This window comes from Trachinotus anak, unplaced genomic scaffold (assembly GCF_046630095.1).
Source record: "Trachinotus anak isolate AG129_WGS33_773 ecotype Australia unplaced genomic scaffold, CSIRO_AGI_Tana_v1 ptg000013l, whole genome shotgun sequence".
In the NCBI taxonomy this organism is placed as follows: Eukaryota; Metazoa; Chordata; class Actinopteri; order Carangiformes; family Carangidae; genus Trachinotus; species Trachinotus anak.
The window spans coordinates 15,706,569-15,724,587 of record NW_027273864.1 but is presented as its reverse complement, the minus strand read 5'-3'; the positions used below and the strand labels follow the sequence as shown (position 1 = coordinate 15,724,587).

The following is an 18,019-nucleotide window of genomic DNA, read 5'->3' as shown; positions in this document are numbered from 1 at the left end:
GACTGTGCAAATCACACGTGTAATCTTGTTAGCTTCTGAGCCTCCTGCCCACAGTTGTCACACATGAACATATAACACACAGTCCTCTTTTGACCCAGTAGTGTGTAAATGGGGTCTGCCTCTGTGACTGAGACAGTATATGACAATAGTTTATATATGCAGAGTATTAACCTCCATAAACACAATATATAATTCTTCTCATACTCAGTACTTTCAAACTCCAGTTTCTTCATATAGTCGTGCAGTTGTTGACATATTGTAGATTCCAGGAAACACAAAGAAATGTCAAAATGCTCTTGCTATCACAACATTAAGTTACCTTTAATGTAAAATTATGCAATACAAATGGGTTGCCTCAAATGTAATTATACATGAATGGAGATGCTATGCAGTGTCAAAGAAGTGCAGCAAGAAAGAGAGGGAGAGCGAGAGAGAGACCATATCATAGAGTAGAGCAGTAGAGCACCAAGGCCAGGAGAGGAGAGCAAATGCCCAAATATTGTGCACATATCTTGAGTACTGAATGACAATGAAACACTTCAATCCATATCTCCTCACTGACATATTAGGTTTAACCTTTTAGATATACCCCTCAAAAATAGAGGGTGAGTTTAGTAAGTTTCAATCTCTTCCAAGGTGTGTGACCATCTGTCGAGTCTAAGAGGAGGAGTTGGGAGCTCCAGCAGCTGGACCCACCGTGTGGTGAAGTACAAGATGATCCCAGCCTATGGTCGTCAGCGTGTTAGAGCCACCGTGGAGCCAGCACACACCTTTAACAAAGTCCTGGTGTCGCCGATCTCTCAGTCTACAGCAGAAGAAATTTTAATTAGTTATTTTTCAAAAATGGTAAAGGAGACCAACTACGTTTCCTAGTTTTAAGTGCAAAGACTCACATTTCTTGCAGTTCTGAATCCATAACAGCAAGGGAGCAGTCATCACTAACAGCAGCTAGCAAGGGCGCACTGGAATGGAAAGGAAAAGTTCAGAGTTTTGTACAGAAACATTACAAGAGGACAGTGAGATTGTAGTGGAATTTAGAGTTACCCATGTGTGGAGAAGGCTAGTGCATTAACTCTGCGGTTGTGGACATTCTCAACCTGGGCTGGCTCTGTTCCCAGGAAATCCTTCATGGTCACTCTACCCAGCTCATCACCTGAGGCACAATGAACATGATTAAAAGTGCAGGGCCGGCCACTTTAATGTCTCTGTCAATCAATAATCTGCTGCTGGGCCTTACCGAAAGCTACGGTGCTTCTGTGGTGGGGGTGCCAAGCTACAGTGGTAGGTGAGCAACTGGGGGCCTCTACATCTGAGACAAAAAAGAACAAAGGCAGCAATTGAAGATGCAAAATCAGAATAAATATATCTTGACAGGATGTAACAACATGAAATTACCAAAACAGACTATTAGATTCTGAGATCAACAGTCACAAGGTTTGTTAAATCAGCCACACAAAACCACCACTAAGTAGATGGCTATCTGTCAGTGATGCCAATTTGAAAACTGATTTGGAAACAGAAAAATGTCTGAGCCTGGTTGTTCAAGCTGGGACAAAGCTGCTCACCTATTCTTGATGCTGGTTTGTTTGGCTTCCTCCTGTCCCACATCAGCACACGGCCATCCTGAGGGGCGGACAGTATAGTCTTAAAGTTCTCTCTCTGCTCTTTTGCAGTACAACCACTTTATTACTGTAGGACTATCTGTTGATGCACGGCATTTATTGCAGCTCTCTTGTGTTACATCATAAGAGGAAAATCAGTTGCTCTGTATAATCTAGTTCCATCAGTTATGTTATGTTAGGTGTTGTGTTTAGAACAATGTTTGCAAACTGCTGATCAGTATCTTACTTGACCACAGGAGATGAAGAGAGACTCATCTGTGGGACTGCAGGCAACACATGTGACCGGTTGTGTGTGCACTAGAGGAAGAAATAAGTTAAGAGACACATTCAATTATTGTTTTTACCATCTTTATGCATGAGATTTTTAAATTACTGTTAACAAAACCGTATTCTACAAATAAGACCATTTATTATGCAATCAGACTTTAAATCACTAGATTGCATTTAGTGTATATTTTAACCAAAATTGTAGGATAGGGCTGCACTATATATAGTTTCATCTATATATAGTTGCATCGTCATTGTGATATGAGCATGTGCAATGTAACAGCAAATTAACTCAAACATGCCATGCTGCAACTTTTTTGTTGCTTGGTACAAAAGAAAAATGATTCTGATTTTCCATGGCTAATCTAGAACTGTCTAACCACCAATCAGAATCATTCTTGATCAGTTTATCAAAAACCAAAGCAGTCCCCACCCCTGCTAGTCATCTACTACAGCCTGAAAATGTGTGAGGAACAAGAGAAAAACAGAAAAGTAGGATTTGGCTGCAATATAGGAAATGTATAAAATCCATAAATCTTTAACTGAATATAATTTGATTGGTTAACAAAATTCAGCTCCTCTTATTTTGAAAGGCATTTTGAGGTATTCCCTTACCACTGTAGGTAGTGACAACTGTTTCCTGACTGAGATCCCACACTTTAATTCTGTTGTGAAGAAAGGGAAAAAGATGCACGTTAATAAGGGTGTGATGAAAAAAGTAACTAATCTAACAATAAGGCCAGAGTTGAAAACAAACTGAGTTTCATTCAGCGGTGACACTTCAGGAAACTGTGGATGGATCTGTATAAAACACTCTCTAACCTGCAGTCCATGCTGCCAGTCACAGCACTGCTTGCTCCAGTTACAGGGCTAACTGTAGTGACAATGTGGTCATGCTCTTGTTTGGTGAAGCAATTCACAAGCAGACGTTCATCCTCTGCCAGTTCCCAGAGCTCCAAGGCACCTGCACAGTAGAACAAATCCAGTTTCCCAATTAAACTTCAAGCCCAGTGCTTGATTCATACAGGAGCTGATGTGAAAGGGCTTCTTACCCGAGTCTGACGCAACAACAACACCCTTTTCTGACACCCATTTGAGATCTGTGACACCAGCCTCAGTCTGCACACCAGCTTTGCAGAATCCCTCATTGGGGGCCTGCTCGGGGTCACTGTAGATCCACACTGATCCCTGCCAGCTCCTGCCAGTGAGGCTGGAGGCACCAAGCAGCAGGGTGCCATCTGAGAAGACAAAAAAATAAATAAATAAAATCGAGGAATGCATTGTACTTCTGCCCTGTTAATCATTTAGAGCCATTCTTCAATCCAGCTAACATCCAATCCACAGAGCAGCTCATATTTAAGCTGCTAAGTGCAATTTATTTGACGTGTTAACTCATTACCCTGACACACGCACCAAAGGGAAGAACCAAGCTGAGATGCTGAACATGCGCAGGAATGTCACTTATTTAACATTTTGTCCGCGTTAAATATATAGTTCAAATTTAGTACAAAACTCCAGCTCCTCAGTCAAGATGCAGTCATGCTCTGAACAACAGTAACCAGCCGGCGGCACCACGTGTTTACCTGTGCAACCCTCAGCTAGCCTGCCTTGTTACCTACCTGCTCTGTATTGCGCCGAGCACAGATGCTTCTCCATGCAGGCCGGAGCATTGGGGGGTATGTTCCATCGGTTTTCTTTAATCATGTTGGTGTCTACTGCACTTTTCATTCGGGTATCGCACTTCCTGTGCGTTTACAAACAACTTTAGCGCGGGTTCAGCGATAGCTAGCTAGCTAGCTAGCGTTACTCTTTGCCTACAGCGACACCGCCGTTTTCGTCTCTAAGTGTATTTGGGAGAGATTATGACTTATCGTCTCCCTAAAAAACACAATGATGTCCTACTACCGTAGAAAGACTACAGTCTGTATTGTTTTCTGAAGTTGCCGTGTCAAGAATGAATGAAAGGGTGAACAGCAACACATGGGACCGATGGACATACACTTCCTGCTCCGGGTCTCTCCTTCTTCGTTGTTGGAGACGCTGCCGATCGGCTTCTTCTTCTTCTTCTTCTTCTTCTTCTTCTTCTTCTTCTTCTTCTTCTTCTTCTTCTTCTTCTTCTTCTTCTTCTTCTGCTTTGAAGGTTTGCGGAAGGTGGTGTTACTGCCACCTCCAGGAGACAATAAGCCTGATTAATGTGATCTTATTAAGTTGATTTGACTTTGTCATGAAGCGCACACGCACATAATGTTTTCACAAAAAACAAAACATATTCAATCTATCATGTGTATGTGAGGACATAAATATACAATAAAATAAATCAACTACAATCTGACACAGACAAGATGTATGCATGGAATTGAAGCATGACATTGCATAAAAATACTAAAAGCTAATTTAACTTATTTTCATAGTGTTCCCTCAGATCATGATATCAATAAAGACTGCACAGTGTCCATTACTCTCTCTGGGCTTTTGTCAGTGGTTTTGCATTGTGGTCTCATTAATTTTATACTTGAGCATGTGGACTCGTACTTAATTATATGTCTTTACCAAGAAATGTGGCTTTTGGAAAACAGAGTTGTATCTCTATTGAAACAAACTGTCTTTTGCTCATTTAAGTAACTGATTTACAGCAGCTCGATCAGAGATCTGCTTACAGATTTATGTGAATACATCAAATTGCATGGTTTATGGCAACATCATACAGAATCAACTTGGTTTCAAACACATCTAAAACTGCAACTTCCAATTTGATTTTACCCAGTGACACATCAGCTGGTCCTCCCAACATAGTGCTTTGTACTGCTTTCTGTTAGACCAATTGAATGACCCTGATTATTATTTTCTTTAATAGGAATACAACTAATTTGGTCTATATCAGTCCTTGGCTTGACTTTATATATTTTCCTGATGGTGGATGGCACTAAGTTCTTCTCTTGCCTGTTTTTGTTGTGACACTTGCTAATAAATTACATTCTAGGATATATTTTTGTTTTCATTGATAAATCTGGTCATATCTCAGAGATGTGGTATAACCTAATAAGAATTTAGCATTTTCAGGATGACATGTTGGTTGCAGAAAATGTAACTCAAAGACAGGAAAAGACATAATTGAAAGTGTAATCCTCAAACACTTGAGAATAGCATCAGGAATTCAGGGGAATTAAAATAAAACTGCTGTTTGTAGGTAACTGGTCACATCTTTTAAGGAAACAAGCACGATTTATTTAGATGATGGTGAGGGTGGAAAAAGGACACAGTGTGGTAGGATGTAACAGAGTATTCATGTCTGTGAAAATGACCATTTGACATTGGTGATGATGTATTTTAAGGTTAGAAAGCTGAACCGCTTTTGTTCAGCTAGGGTTTAATGGCGAGACTAGTGCGTGTAAAATGTAATTCAACTAACAGGAACTGCGTTGCACTCAGTGATTTACCAGCAATGTCGTAACTTTATTTTGTAATCGTGCCATGGATGTGGTTTCTAGATGCTAAAGTAGTCACCACCATGCAACCTGCTTATCAAACAAATCCCACATTAGAGCGAGACGAGGGAGGGAAATCATTACAGCCGCGCAAAACACACTTAAAACTACGTCTAAAACAAATAGGTGTTTTATTCTGAAGGCGAGCCGCCGGAAGTGGCTGTTGAATGGTTGATAACTTCACACTTGTGTCCCTCTGTCTAAAATCGATAAGTGATTGGTTTTCTTGATGGTAAAGATTTTGTGGGTCGAGTAACGTGCTGACAGAAGGTAAGCACACAACTATGTCAGTGGGTTAAACTGAGGAAAAAAAAAACAAAAACACACACAGAGTGTCGTCGATGCATTTTAATGGTAGCTCTGTAACGTTAGTCGTTGTTAGAGTGATGCCTTTGTCCTGACGTTAACTGATGCTGAGGGCTAACCGTTAACTGTAGCTAACGTTAGCTGTGCCGCGGTGTGTACCTGTCCGCTCCCAGTGACGGCCAGGTGGGAGGACAGCTGCTGCTCTGTTCGCTAGCTTACCGCTGGTGTGTTTGGCTGTGAGCTGCTAGGTGACATTAGGGAGAGATGTTCACGTTTTTTTTATTTATTTATTTATTTATTTATTTTTTTGTCAGTCCTCCAGACACGCCGTTACTATTCGTCGTCTGTTGATAGAAATGTCATCCCAGGTGATAACAGCCAGTTGGTGCGGTTGTCACCATCGGAGGCTGGAAATGTGGTACATGAAACCTGCGAGGAGGACAGAGAGTGTGATGGGGGGGGGGGACCTTCCAGTCCCAGTTCTGTTGCCATATCACCACTAAATTTGCCAAACACTTCATTGGTCTTAAAGCCAAACATTTAATTACTGTCCTAAGTTCATTTCAGGTGACATAATATTTCTTCTCCAGTGCTCCCTTTGCCCCCCTCCCCATCCAGTGGACATAATAGGGATAGGTGTAAGAGCACTGTCAGTTATCTAAGGTATCATACTAACATTGAAAAGCAGCATAATTAGTTTATTCAGAAGTACAGTTTTCTCCACATTAAAGTGAATTGTCTATTTCCCAGTTTATTCACATTGATGAGTTGTGTATTTGTTAACTGTGTTGTTATCCTTAGGGCAAGAGGCAGTAACCTTACACTTTGCCCTGCATTCCTATTCCTACCTTTTTCGCCCCAAAATTATTCAGCTTCCCATTTACAGCAGTGGTCTGTTGCATCTGACATAGGACGTGTGTCGGCAAAATATTCTTAAACCACAAGTCTTCAAGTCAGCCACACTGCATTTATATAAACCAGTCTCCATCAAGACGACTGCAAAACCACAAAACAGTTTGCTTAGCATCCATCCATTTTCACTGCGCAGGAAGCCGTAGCAGAACTGCCATATTCAGCAGGTGTCGTCATGTATTCAGCAGGTTTTACAGGAGGAACTCACTGAACAATTGCTTGATAGCATTTATGCACACAATACAATTATACAATGCACAAGATTAAAAGATCCAACTACTTTACACATGCTCAACAAATAGCTATTAATACGAATTGCCAACTGCTGTGACAATATGCCTGTACCTAACGCACACGATTTCTGACAACCAAAGTGGACACACACAGTAAGCATGCACACTCTATGGGACAGACAAGTGCTCCTATCTGTTAATATTGTTATAAAATTAGCACTGTAGTCACATTTACAATGAAAGTGGTTTAAGTATGAAATTAGGGACAATATTTTGTGATTTGTTATTAAGAAATACTAATCTGCTATCTGCTGTTACCCTATCAGTTGGTTTAACTGACTGAATATACTTTCAGCTATGTACATTTTAAATACTGTTTAAAAAATTACCAAGTGTGCAATATTCTATCGCTCTAATCTGAGCCATTTTCCATGTAGTGATAATTGTTACTTTATTGGAATTTGTCTTTACCCCAAGGGTTCGTCATGGCCTTGAAAAGGAGACGGGCGACATCCCCTTCTAGCAGTGTGAGTGGAGGAGATTTTGACGATAGCCAAACTTCATCGTTAGTGTCTTCAATTGGGAGAAAGAGGAGAAGGACCTCAAACATACCGACTGTGGATCCTGTAATTTTACAGATTTCAGTTACTGTCTTTTAAACCATACTGTCAGACTTATACTACCCTGCAGACTGATTAAGTCGTTGACACGGTAAAGGATGTGGATATTTTCAGTGTTTTATACTTGCCTTGCAGATTGCTGTATGTCATGAACTGTACAATACAATCAGAGATTACAAGGATGACCAGGGCAGGATGTTGTGTGAACTGTTTATCAGAGCACCTAAACGAAGGTGAGTAAAGGGATGAGCGATCATTAGATATTCACACACAATTACATCCTGAAATTCCTTTTAATATCAATCAAGTAATTTAACACAAACATTAGACACAGGAAAAAAAAGTCCCCATATCTTACAGGAATCAACCGGACTACTACCATGTGGTGTCTCAGCCTATTGACATGATGAAAATCCAGCAGAAATTAAAGATGGAGGAATATGATGATGTTGAACAGCTCACCAGTGACTTTCAGCTCTTATTTAACAATGCAAAAACTTATTACAAGGTAAAGAAAAATGGGTATATGTCTGTTGGAAGAAGATAAAAATATATCTGTGCATGGCTCAGACGATACACCTAAAATTGATACAAATTCCTTGTCTGTAGTCTGACAGTCCTGAGTACAGGGCAGCCTGTAAACTGTGGGACCTTTACCTGCGGACCAAGAATGAATTTGTTCAGCGAGGGGAATATGATGAGGATGATGATGATGGGTACGATGCACAAGACAACCCTGGAGGGTCCACTGAAGATGAGGTTACACTCATTTATTATGATTCTTTATTCAGATCCATCTCTAGGCTAATCTACCAAGATATTATTTTATCATGGTGGCATCTGTTCTTCTGAACACCATCATGACCTTTAGGTGGGCTCGTAGGACTTTGAGCATCTTGCCACATTAATTTGCATAATGATGGATAAATAATTTCTTCATTTACGGTGTGTGAGCAAAGCTTGAAGTGTTACGCAGACTTTATATCATGATAATAATACTCATATTGATAGCTCCCATTTGTTCTGTCTGTTTTAAGAAAAACAGTATCTTAATTATCTGCAGTAATATTTATAATTATTCACCTGTTAAAATGTTTTTTTTGGTGTTTTGTGAGTATATGTACAGTATACAGTATGTGACTAGGGATGATAATGTATTTACTTGTCTATGTGACTACTTGTATATGACAGAGTGCACCTAGCTGCTTGAAAGAGGTCCTCGAGCAGCTCCTTGACGCTGTGGTGTCTCACACTGAACCTACTGGCCGTCTGGTCAGCGAGCTGTTCCAGAAGCTTCCCTCCAAAATGGTGCGAGCACCTTAAGACATAAGATATTATCAGTAAAATGTGTGACTTGGCTTTGATGCATAGTTTCCCTTTTTCATTTAGCAATATCCAGATTATTATGCCATCATTAAGGAACCAATCGATCTGAAAATCATCGCTCAAAAGATTCAGGTATGCTGTCACACCTGCTACATTAAATATGCATTATTATTTATGATTTTTGTTATTTGCAACATTTTGTTGATAAAAGGGCCAATGAATATATTTTCTTTCAGTTGGGCCACTACAGGAGTGTCAGCGCCATGGCTAAAGACATAGATTTGCTGGTCAAGAATGCCAAAACATATAATGAGCCTGGATCACAGGTGTTTAAGGTGAATGCAGAACTGAGAATATGATATAGTACAAAGCATACATTTAACATGCTTACCTATGACACACTCATGTGTTCCAGGATGCAAACACCATTAAAAAGATTTTTTCACAAAAGAAGTCTGAGATGGAACATGGAGAACCAATCAAGTCCAGCATTCGTATCAGGTACATGGGAACCAACACTGGAAGTAATGTGGAAGGAAATAATGTTGTCTTTTTTTTTTTTTAATACTGTTGCGCCTCCTTTTGCTTTGTCTGTCTCGGTCAGGAATAGAAGGTCAGCACAGGGAGACCGCCTCTCAGCTATCACCATGGCTCTTCAGTATGAAAGTGATGAGGAAGGCATACTCTCTGGTACATCTTTACCTCGATATTACACAGATGTTTGTTTCCACTGGCATTGATGAAGATGCTCTGTACAATGAATTTGATGGGTGTGTCATACTTTACACATTTCTCAGGGTCTGTCCACTATGACGAGGGGGAATCCGAGGCAGAAAGTATGACCTCTAACATGGACATGAGTAACCCGATCTTCCAGCTGTATGAAGCTGTGCGAGGTGCCAGGAACAGCCAGGGCCAGCTGATCTCTGAGCCTTTCCTGCAGCTGCCCTCCAGGAAGGACTACCCTGACTACTTCCACCAGATTAGCCAACCTATCTGCCTCCATCAGATCAAGTATGGCATAAAAAGAGCTGACCTGACTTTGTGTTCATTTGTCTGTTACCCACAACAACCAGACAAGTTCGAGATTAAACAGTCTTCCTGTCCTGTTGTGTGGTTTCAGTAACTCCAGCATCATCAACATAGTTTTAATATGTTTTTCATATATTTTCTTTTTCACCAAAGTGGATTTTTTTGTTTCAATTAATGTGAGAAGTCAGTAGGTAAAAAGTATTGCATTGACTCAGGCGTTTAATGTCATTCATTCAATGTCATTATGTGATTTTCTTTGCACAGATTGAGAATATAGATCTAGGTTACACTATAAAATGTTCTCAAAAATAAAATGCAAATGCAGCTTTTTATATTAGATGAGCTGGGTTGAAGTCTGTCAATATATGCAGTGAAGTTACAACATAGATATATCAGATAACACATCTACCATGTCTTATATCAAGTGGTTTGTTGTACATTACTATTAGTGTTATGGTAAGAAGGGTTATTGGGGATCATGTGGCTTTTCAAGCAGAAATTAGAAGAATTTCTTCATGTTTTCATCATTAATTTGTTTTATTTTCTTTCACCAACATTCTCTCTTTTTATTTTCTACCCCTACGGCGTCACACACATTCACTGTACAGTACAGTATTTCTGTGCCCTCCTTCCCAAATGTGAGAGCCCGTAATTCCCCACAGGAACAAGATGAAGAGCAATGAATATGAGAGTGTTGAGCATATTGACTCTGATGTGACCTTGATGTTTGAGAATGCCAAACGCTACAATGTTCCTCACTCCTCCATCTACAAGCGTGCACTCAAGCTCCAACACATTCAGCAGGTCAGTCCTAAATTCCACTCCTCATAGTTGTGCATCTATTTTAGATTTATTTTCTACGTTTGCTGAAAACGTTTTGTTTTGCGGGCATGTCCTTGAGAACCAAAGATGTGAATGAACACATTTTTAAATTCTTGTCAGATTGATTGTATTTTTAAGAAGCATTTTGACAGTTTGAGTTATATATCATCTGTTATCTGTCTAGATGAAGAAAAAGGAGCTTTTACAGAGAGACGATGATGATGGAGACAGCATGCTCTCCTCTGCCACATCTGACACCAGTAGTACAAAAAGAAAAAGGTGATCTTCACATTTTACTTGCTCAGCTCTCCATAGTTACTTGTTTTTTGTGGGTGTGTGTGTAGAGGGAAAGTGACAGTGGTCTTGCATTTTCTTTCCAGTCACAAGAAGAATACAAAGAAAAACAGAATGAAAGCTCTCTTAGCTGCGGTCACTGATGCACGAGAAGCTGGCAGTGGTCGGAGACTGTGTGACCTCTTCATGGTCAAGCCCTCGAAGAAGGACTACCCCGACTACTACAAGGTCATCCTAGAGCCAATGGACCTCAGGACCATTGAGCATAACATCCGCTCAGACAAGTACATGACTGAAGATTCAATGGTGGAAGATATGAAGCTGATGTTCCGCAATGCACGACACTACAATGAGGAAGGCTCCCAGGTAAGGTCTAATTTCTCAGTCTTTAATGTTTGTAAGTGAATTAGATAAATGGAAATCTGAATGTTGAAAAAGGTTATAATTAATTGTAAGTAATATATAGCAATTTTAAAAAATAAAATCAGTATCTTCTCATGATGAAACTCTTTGTTGTGTTTAAGGTCTACAATGACGCTGACATCTTAGAGAAGATTATGACAGACAGACGCAGGGATCTTGGGCCAGCGACTGATGATGATGACATGATGTCCCCAAAGTTGAAAATAAGTATGTCAGCCAGTTTTACTTCATGTGTTTTACCTGTGGGTTTGCTACCTACCAAAAAGCAGGAAGATTGGTTACCAGTAACACACATGCGCTTTATTTTGATTGCAGGAAAGAACAGTATTACTCTGAAGAAGTCCAAGTATCTAACGCCCTTACAGCAAAAGCTGAATGAGCTTTATGAGGCTGTCAAGAACTACACAGATAAGCGGGGTCGTCGTCTCAGCACAATCTTCCTGCGGCTGCCATCTCGTGCTGAGCTGCCTGATTACTACATTGCCATCAAGAAACCTGTTGACATGGAGAAGATCAAGAGCCACATGTTGGCTAATAAGTACCAAGATGTAGATGCACTGGTGGAGGACTTGGTGCTCATGTTCAACAATGCCTGTACTTACAACGAACCCGAGTCTCTGATTTACCGTGATGCTCTGGTGCTGCACAGGGTGCTCTTAGAGACAAGGCGTGACCTGGAGGGAGGAGAGGATGCCCATGTGCCTGATGTGCCCCGCCTCATCCAGGAACTTATCCGCAGCCTCTTCGTTTCTGTGCTCAGTCACCAAGACGATGAGGGGCGTTGCTACAGTGATTCACTTGCTGAGATTCCTGCCCTAGATCCTGCAAATCCTGAAAAGCCGCCACTCAATTTCGAGATTATCAGAACTAATGTAGACCGAGGGCGTTATAAGAGGTTAGATGTATTTCAGGATCACATGTTTGAAGTACTGGAAAAGGCCAGAAGATTGAATAGGTGAGGTACCAGCCATAGAATCATTTTGCAGCATTGATATTGCAGGATTGTTGTATTAAAAGAAAGCTAAAGTTAGTGTTACATCTCTTGTTAATTACAGGACCGACTCTGAGATCTTTGAAGATGCTGTGGAGCTGCAGCAGTTCCTTATCAGGATCAGAGATGAGCTGTGTAAGAATGGAGAGATTTTGATGTCTCCTGCTCTCAGCTATACCTCCAAACATCTGCATAGTGACGTGGAAAAGGAGAAGAAAGAGAAGCTACCCAAGGAGTTTGAGGAGGACAAAATCAAGAGGGAAGAGGAGAAAAGGGGTATGCTGTTAAATATTACTCTAAGTTCACAATACATAAAAATTATATCCTATTATGCATTATATCTCAGCATATGCTGAGGCCTTGTTTCACTGAGTACCTGCTGAATTCCCAGAAGCTGAGAAGAGGGAGGACTCTGTTGGAGGATCATGGCAGTCCAGCCTGCAGCGTACGTACAGTCAGGACTGTAGCTTCAAGGACAGTATGTACCATGTGGGAGACTATGTGTATGTGGAGCCTGCAGAGCCCAACCTCCAGCCCCATATCATCTACATCGAACGCCTTTGGCAAGATGACACTGGTCAGTTCTATAGCACCAATCAAAAAAAAAGTTTTTCTAAGAAAAGCAGTATTCATATTTTTATGTACTGTATCTTCAATCAGTATTCTAGTTCAACAAGGCATAATTTTTATTGAGGTTTGATCTAATTGTGTGTTTTTCGCATCTCTGATAAACGCAGGTGAGAAGTGGCTGTATGGCTGCTGGTTCTACAGGCCAAATGAAACATTTCATCTTGCCACAAGAAAGTTTTTGGAGAAGGAAGTCTTTAAGAGTGACTATTACAACAAAGCTCCTGTCAGCAAGATTCTGGGCAAATGTGTGGTCATGTTTGTGAAGGTAAAAGCTTGATTTTCCATCTCTGGTGTTGAGCTGTGGCAGTTTAGAGTTTTGAGTGAGTGCTGACCAAATATTTATGGTGTGTGGCATTTAAGGAGTACTTCAAACTTCACCCAGAGGGCTTCAGAGCAGAGGATGTATTTGTCTGTGAGTCACGCTACTCTGCCAAATCCAAGTCCTTCAAGAAGATCAAGATGTGGACCATGCCCCTGAGCTCTGTTCGGTTTGTTCCCAGAGAGGTACCCCTACCTGTTGTCCGTGTGGCATCCATGTTTGCCCCTAAACAGGAGGAGAAACCACCAGAGATGGTTGATGAAAGCAAGATGACAGACACTATTGTGGAGAAGGTAAATGCCAGTTGGTTATTTCTATAAAAATGGGATGAATACACACATGAAATTGCAGACTACTGTTAGGAAACCAATTTGTGTCTGTAGGAGAGAGAAGATGTTCCAATGGATATGACCAATGGGGAGCCAGGGTGTCAGTACTATGAGCAGCTCTGCTACAACAACATGTGGCTCAAAGTGGGAGATTGTGTCTACATTGGCTCTCATGGACTAGTGCGCCACCGTGTGGGCAGGTAGAGTTAATGCTTGTATATTTTTATAAACATTTTCCCAATTAAAGGCATATATGCAAAGACCATGGAAAACACCTCCTTCCTATTAATCATGAACACAGGCGCTTTATAATGTTGTATGGTTGGAAATGATGGAATACAGGGAGCTTGGAGCAATTGCATGAAAGTGTTGCAAATACAGTATATAGAGAGGTTGTCTAATCTTCAGTGTAATGCAGCTAATTTTTTCAATATATTAAACAGGATTGAGAAAATGTGGATGCGAGATGGAGCAGGCTACTTCTTTGGTCCCATTTTCATCCATCCAGAAGAAACAGAACATGAGCCCACTAAGATGTTCTACAAGAAGGAAGTGTTCCTTAGCAACCTGGAGGAGACCTGTCCTATGACCTGCATCATAGGTATCCTCCTTACAGTGCATCATGTTGAAATGAAAACTAGAAACAGACAACTACTTTGTGTTTTACTTAGATTTAATTGCATTCACTGAATCAATATTTTATTTCACAGGAAAGTGTGTAGTCTCGTCCTTCAAAGACTACCTGTCATGCCGGCCAACTGAAGTACCTGAAGAGAATGTGCTGCTCTGTGAGAGCCGCTACATTGAGAGTGAGAAGCAGATGAAGAAGTTCAAGGGGCTTAAGCGCTTTTCACTCTCTGGGAAGGTGGTGGAGGATGAAATCTACTATTTTAGGTGAAGAACCTGTACATTAAATGTGTATATCACTGTCGGCAGGTGGAAAAGCATAACAAGCAACTTAGGACTGTGTTAACAAGTGTTACCATGCTCTTGTCCGAAACAAAGATGGATGGTTTTTCCTTCCTGGTTCGAGATCATCTATGCCTATTTTCCAGTTTAATGAAAGAAGTGTGTAAAATATGGTAGCCAGTTCTTCCTAATTTATCTATTTGGAAAAATGATAATATGCATAGTATATTTTCCTGATTGTCTTATACAGAAAGCTCATAGTGCCCCAGAAGGAGCCATCACCTCTGTTGGACAGGAAAATAGAGGAACTGGAGGCTAAGTTTGCTGACATGACAGATGAGGAACTAGAGGATCTTGGCGATGATGATGGCGAACTAGGGGATCAGTCTCTTCCTCAGATGCAAGCTTCCATGTCGAGTGACATGGATATCATGCCTTACACTCCTCCACAGGTCAGGGCAGAAGCGTTTCATTACAAATATAAAATTCTGCCTTAAACTAACAAGTCGGGATGTAACTGGTAGCATTTTCTAAATGGCTTCTGTGTTTGTTTGCAGTCCACACCAAAATCCATAAAAGGTCTCTCAAAGAAGGAAGGCTCAAAACGGAAGATCAACATGAGTGGCTACATCCTGTTCAGCAGTGAGATGCGTGCCGTCATCAAAGCCCAGCACCCGGACTTCTCGTTTGGGGAGCTGAGCCGTCTAGTTGGCACAGAGTGGAGGAACCTGGAGAGTTCCAGGAAAGCAGAGTACGAAGGTGAGAAGAACCTTTATTCTTTTTTAATAGACAACCGAATCAATTCTAGTCATGATCCAGTTACTTGTAAATTGTACAAAGTTTAGATACTATATTTGTCTTTATTGTGTTGCAGAGCGAGCAGCTAAAGTGGCCGAGCAGCAGGAGCGTGACAGAGCCCATCATCAGACGTCCCCTAGAGCAGGTACCCCAGTAGGGGCACTGATGGGGGTGGTGCCTCCCCCAACCCCCATGGGGATGCTAAATCCCAGCATGACGCCTGTGTCAGGTAACCCCTCATGAATGCAGATGGATCCCCAGTGTACACTAGAAGGCTGGAATAAGAAGCTGAACTGCCAGTTTTATTCACCTTTTTAAGTTTCCCAATCACCATGTCAGCATGTTCAAAATGTGCAGCGATGTGATTTAAATTTGTTGTCTCTAACATTTCACTTACTTGATAAGTCCAAACCTTGACTGTTATACATCACCGTTTATTCCTTAACCTTCACATCATAATAGACTCCACATCTCAATATTTGAATACAGAACGTAAAGTGTAAGACTTGCTGTGCATCATTGAGACTAAGAAATGAATAAGGGCTTGAGAGTAGTGCATGTGCATCAAATTGTTTTGATTTTTCATTAGTGTGGTCTTGATTCCCATTCATCTCCATCATAATAATGTGGCGATTAAATGAAAGCATAAAAAGTATATTAACATATTAATGCATGCCTGGTAGTGAAGTAGTTGTTGCATGTTTGACTGATGCATGTTGCTGTTTTGTGTTACTACTGTCCCTTCTAAGAAGGAATGATGGGTGCATATAGGTCAACTATGATGCCCCTGCAGGGCCATGTTGAAGGCATGGTTAGTATGCCTGGCATACCACTACATCACATGGGGGTGCCTGTTTTTCCCCAACATCTCCTGCCTGTTATGCCTGGGTTCCCTGGAATGCCATTCTTTGGTAAGAGTGCTGTCATAGCCACCCCACCTGCCACGCAGTTGCTTCCTGTCTACCAATCTGACTTACTGGAGGGGATACCTGCACCAATAGGCTGAGGTCCTTAAGTTGATGGCTACTCAGTTGAGAGTATATAGCCTCACCTGGGGTTTGGTTATTCGCCCTGACCATTACCAGTAGGCCTGTTGGTCTCTAATGAGCAAAAAACTAAAGCTGATATGAGAATTAATTTATTCATAATTGACATCCCTAACTGTTCTAATGTAGATTAATGACACTGGTTCATTTCAGTAATGGATTTTGAATGAAGTATATGTAATCTAAACCAGTATGAAGTGGCCTGCTGCACGTTTTGACAGGGTCTTGATGTTGTGTACAACCACAGGTGTCAATGGCATGGGAGGTGGACCTGGAGTAGGAAACATTCATGGATCCCAGGTAATTTATTAGGCACAGTAAAGTAATCATTGCAAATTATCTGCAAAATCAAAGTTTTGATACAAGTTGCTGCCATAATCAGGCTATTCTAAAAATGTTTCCAGAAATGAGAGTGAAAATCCAGTTTCAGTTTTTTATCTGTCTTTTTCTAGCCCCAACTGTGTGACACTTGTGACATTTGGGCACACACACACCAGTTGCTGATTGGGGCTTTAAATAAATCAAGATATTGATGAAGATTAAATGCAGTGTAAATTCCAGTCTGAGTCAGAGAAATAATAAGAGTTCTCATAATATTGTCATTAGATGGGTTTGATGGGCCCAGGGCAGCAAGCTCCACCACCATATCCAGGACAAGGCCAGATGGGACAACCTGCGCTCCAGCAGCCAACCACCCCAGTGTTTGTGTCTCCACCAGCCAAGTCTCAGCGGCTGCTCCACTCTGAGGCATACCTTAGATACATCGAGGGCCTCACTGCAGAATCCTCTACTATTAGCAAGTGGGACCAAGCCCTCTCAGGTTCATTTTGTACTTTCACTAAATCTATATTAACAGTGATGGCAAAGGCTAATTTAGCTGGAGATCTATATATTTCCTAGTCGTGTTTGTCCAGCTTTTATCGGTAACATTTTATTGCACCTCTATTTTAGCATCAATCTGTAGGCATTTTTTTAATATCTGTGTGTGATGGGCTTCTTAAGGGCTAAGACACGTGCATTGAACTATTCTTTTTTTACACACTTATTTAAAAGAAAGAACATCAATATTGACTTAATTGATGTTAGGTGATTGAGTTCAAATGCTGAAATTCCCCAAACAAATATGTTTTTGATGTTTATCTTATTTGAACTTTTCCAGTTCAAAAACAAGATGTGCGCCTGACAAAAGAACAAGAGAGCAGACTACCATCCCACTGGCTGAAGAGTAAGGGAGCCCACAAGACAATGGCAGATGCACTTTGGCGACTTCGTGACCTGATGCTGCGAGACACCCTGAACATCCGACAGACGCACAACCTGTAGCATGCCCTTATTCTGAGCCTCTGTTCCCAAACCTGTGAGACAGGAAGGAGGTTTACGCTCACTAAAAATATTCACTTTGTGTTGTCATATAAAAATGTGTTTGTATTCATACCAGCTGCTTTTTGTGTTGAAGCTGTTTTTTTGTTTTACATTTCAAATATACTGTTCTAAGTACATTATGTTAAGACTGTCATTCTGTGATGAATGCCTTCATGCTTTCACGATTAAAATGTGAACAGTTCAATTTGGCTGTATTTATTTCCTAAGAAGTATCTACTGTATGTGGATCACTTGAACTGTAATATAATAACTGTCATTTTAAAAGACATGCA

At 40.9% G+C, this 18,019-nt stretch overlaps 2 protein-coding genes across 10 annotated transcripts; one reads left to right on the top strand and one right to left on the bottom strand.

The window, feature by feature from the left end:
• Window positions 1-296: 296 nt before the first annotated feature.
• Window positions 297-3,922, bottom strand: wdr77 (WD repeat domain 77). Its single transcript, XM_071493905.1, has 10 exons — window positions 3,509-3,922; window positions 2,942-3,127; window positions 2,712-2,853; window positions 2,505-2,554; window positions 1,849-1,919; window positions 1,566-1,623; window positions 1,238-1,309; window positions 1,045-1,153; window positions 894-962; window positions 297-805 (listed from the first exon to the last, which is right to left on the bottom strand). Exons 1-10 carry the CDS (start codon window positions 3,615-3,617, stop codon window positions 658-660), a joined length of 1,014 nt encoding a protein of 337 aa, XP_071350006.1. The 5' UTR covers window positions 3,618-3,922; the 3' UTR covers window positions 297-657.
• Window positions 3,923-5,522: 1,600 nt separating this feature from the next.
• LOC139630778 (protein polybromo-1-like) lies at window positions 5,523-17,931 on the top strand. Of its 9 annotated transcripts, none has more exons than XM_071494478.1 (30): window positions 5,523-5,644; window positions 7,303-7,352; window positions 7,581-7,678; window positions 7,806-7,953; window positions 8,055-8,204; window positions 8,637-8,753; window positions 8,835-8,903; window positions 9,008-9,106; window positions 9,187-9,272; window positions 9,376-9,461; window positions 9,569-9,785; window positions 10,466-10,607; window positions 10,810-10,904; window positions 11,006-11,285; window positions 11,444-11,549; window positions 11,658-12,297; window positions 12,398-12,609; window positions 12,725-12,910; window positions 13,071-13,228; window positions 13,324-13,575; window positions 13,666-13,811; window positions 14,055-14,212; window positions 14,322-14,505; window positions 14,771-14,972; window positions 15,078-15,279; window positions 15,395-15,547; window positions 16,068-16,229; window positions 16,612-16,664; window positions 16,971-17,184; window positions 17,524-17,931. In XM_071494478.1, the coding sequence occupies exons 2-30, from the start codon at window positions 7,311-7,313 to the stop codon at window positions 17,685-17,687; spliced, it is 4,821 nt and encodes a 1,606-aa protein (XP_071350579.1). In that variant the 5' UTR covers window positions 5,523-5,644; window positions 7,303-7,310; the 3' UTR covers window positions 17,688-17,931. The 9 variants fall into 9 exon arrangements, with proteins under 9 accessions (XP_071350579.1, XP_071350578.1, XP_071350577.1 ...); XM_071494477.1 differs by having other exon boundaries at window positions 7,303-7,451; window positions 12,728-12,910; window positions 16,071-16,229; XM_071494476.1 differs by having other exon boundaries at window positions 7,303-7,451; window positions 12,728-12,910.
• The last annotated feature ends 88 nt before the right edge of the window (window positions 17,932-18,019 follow it).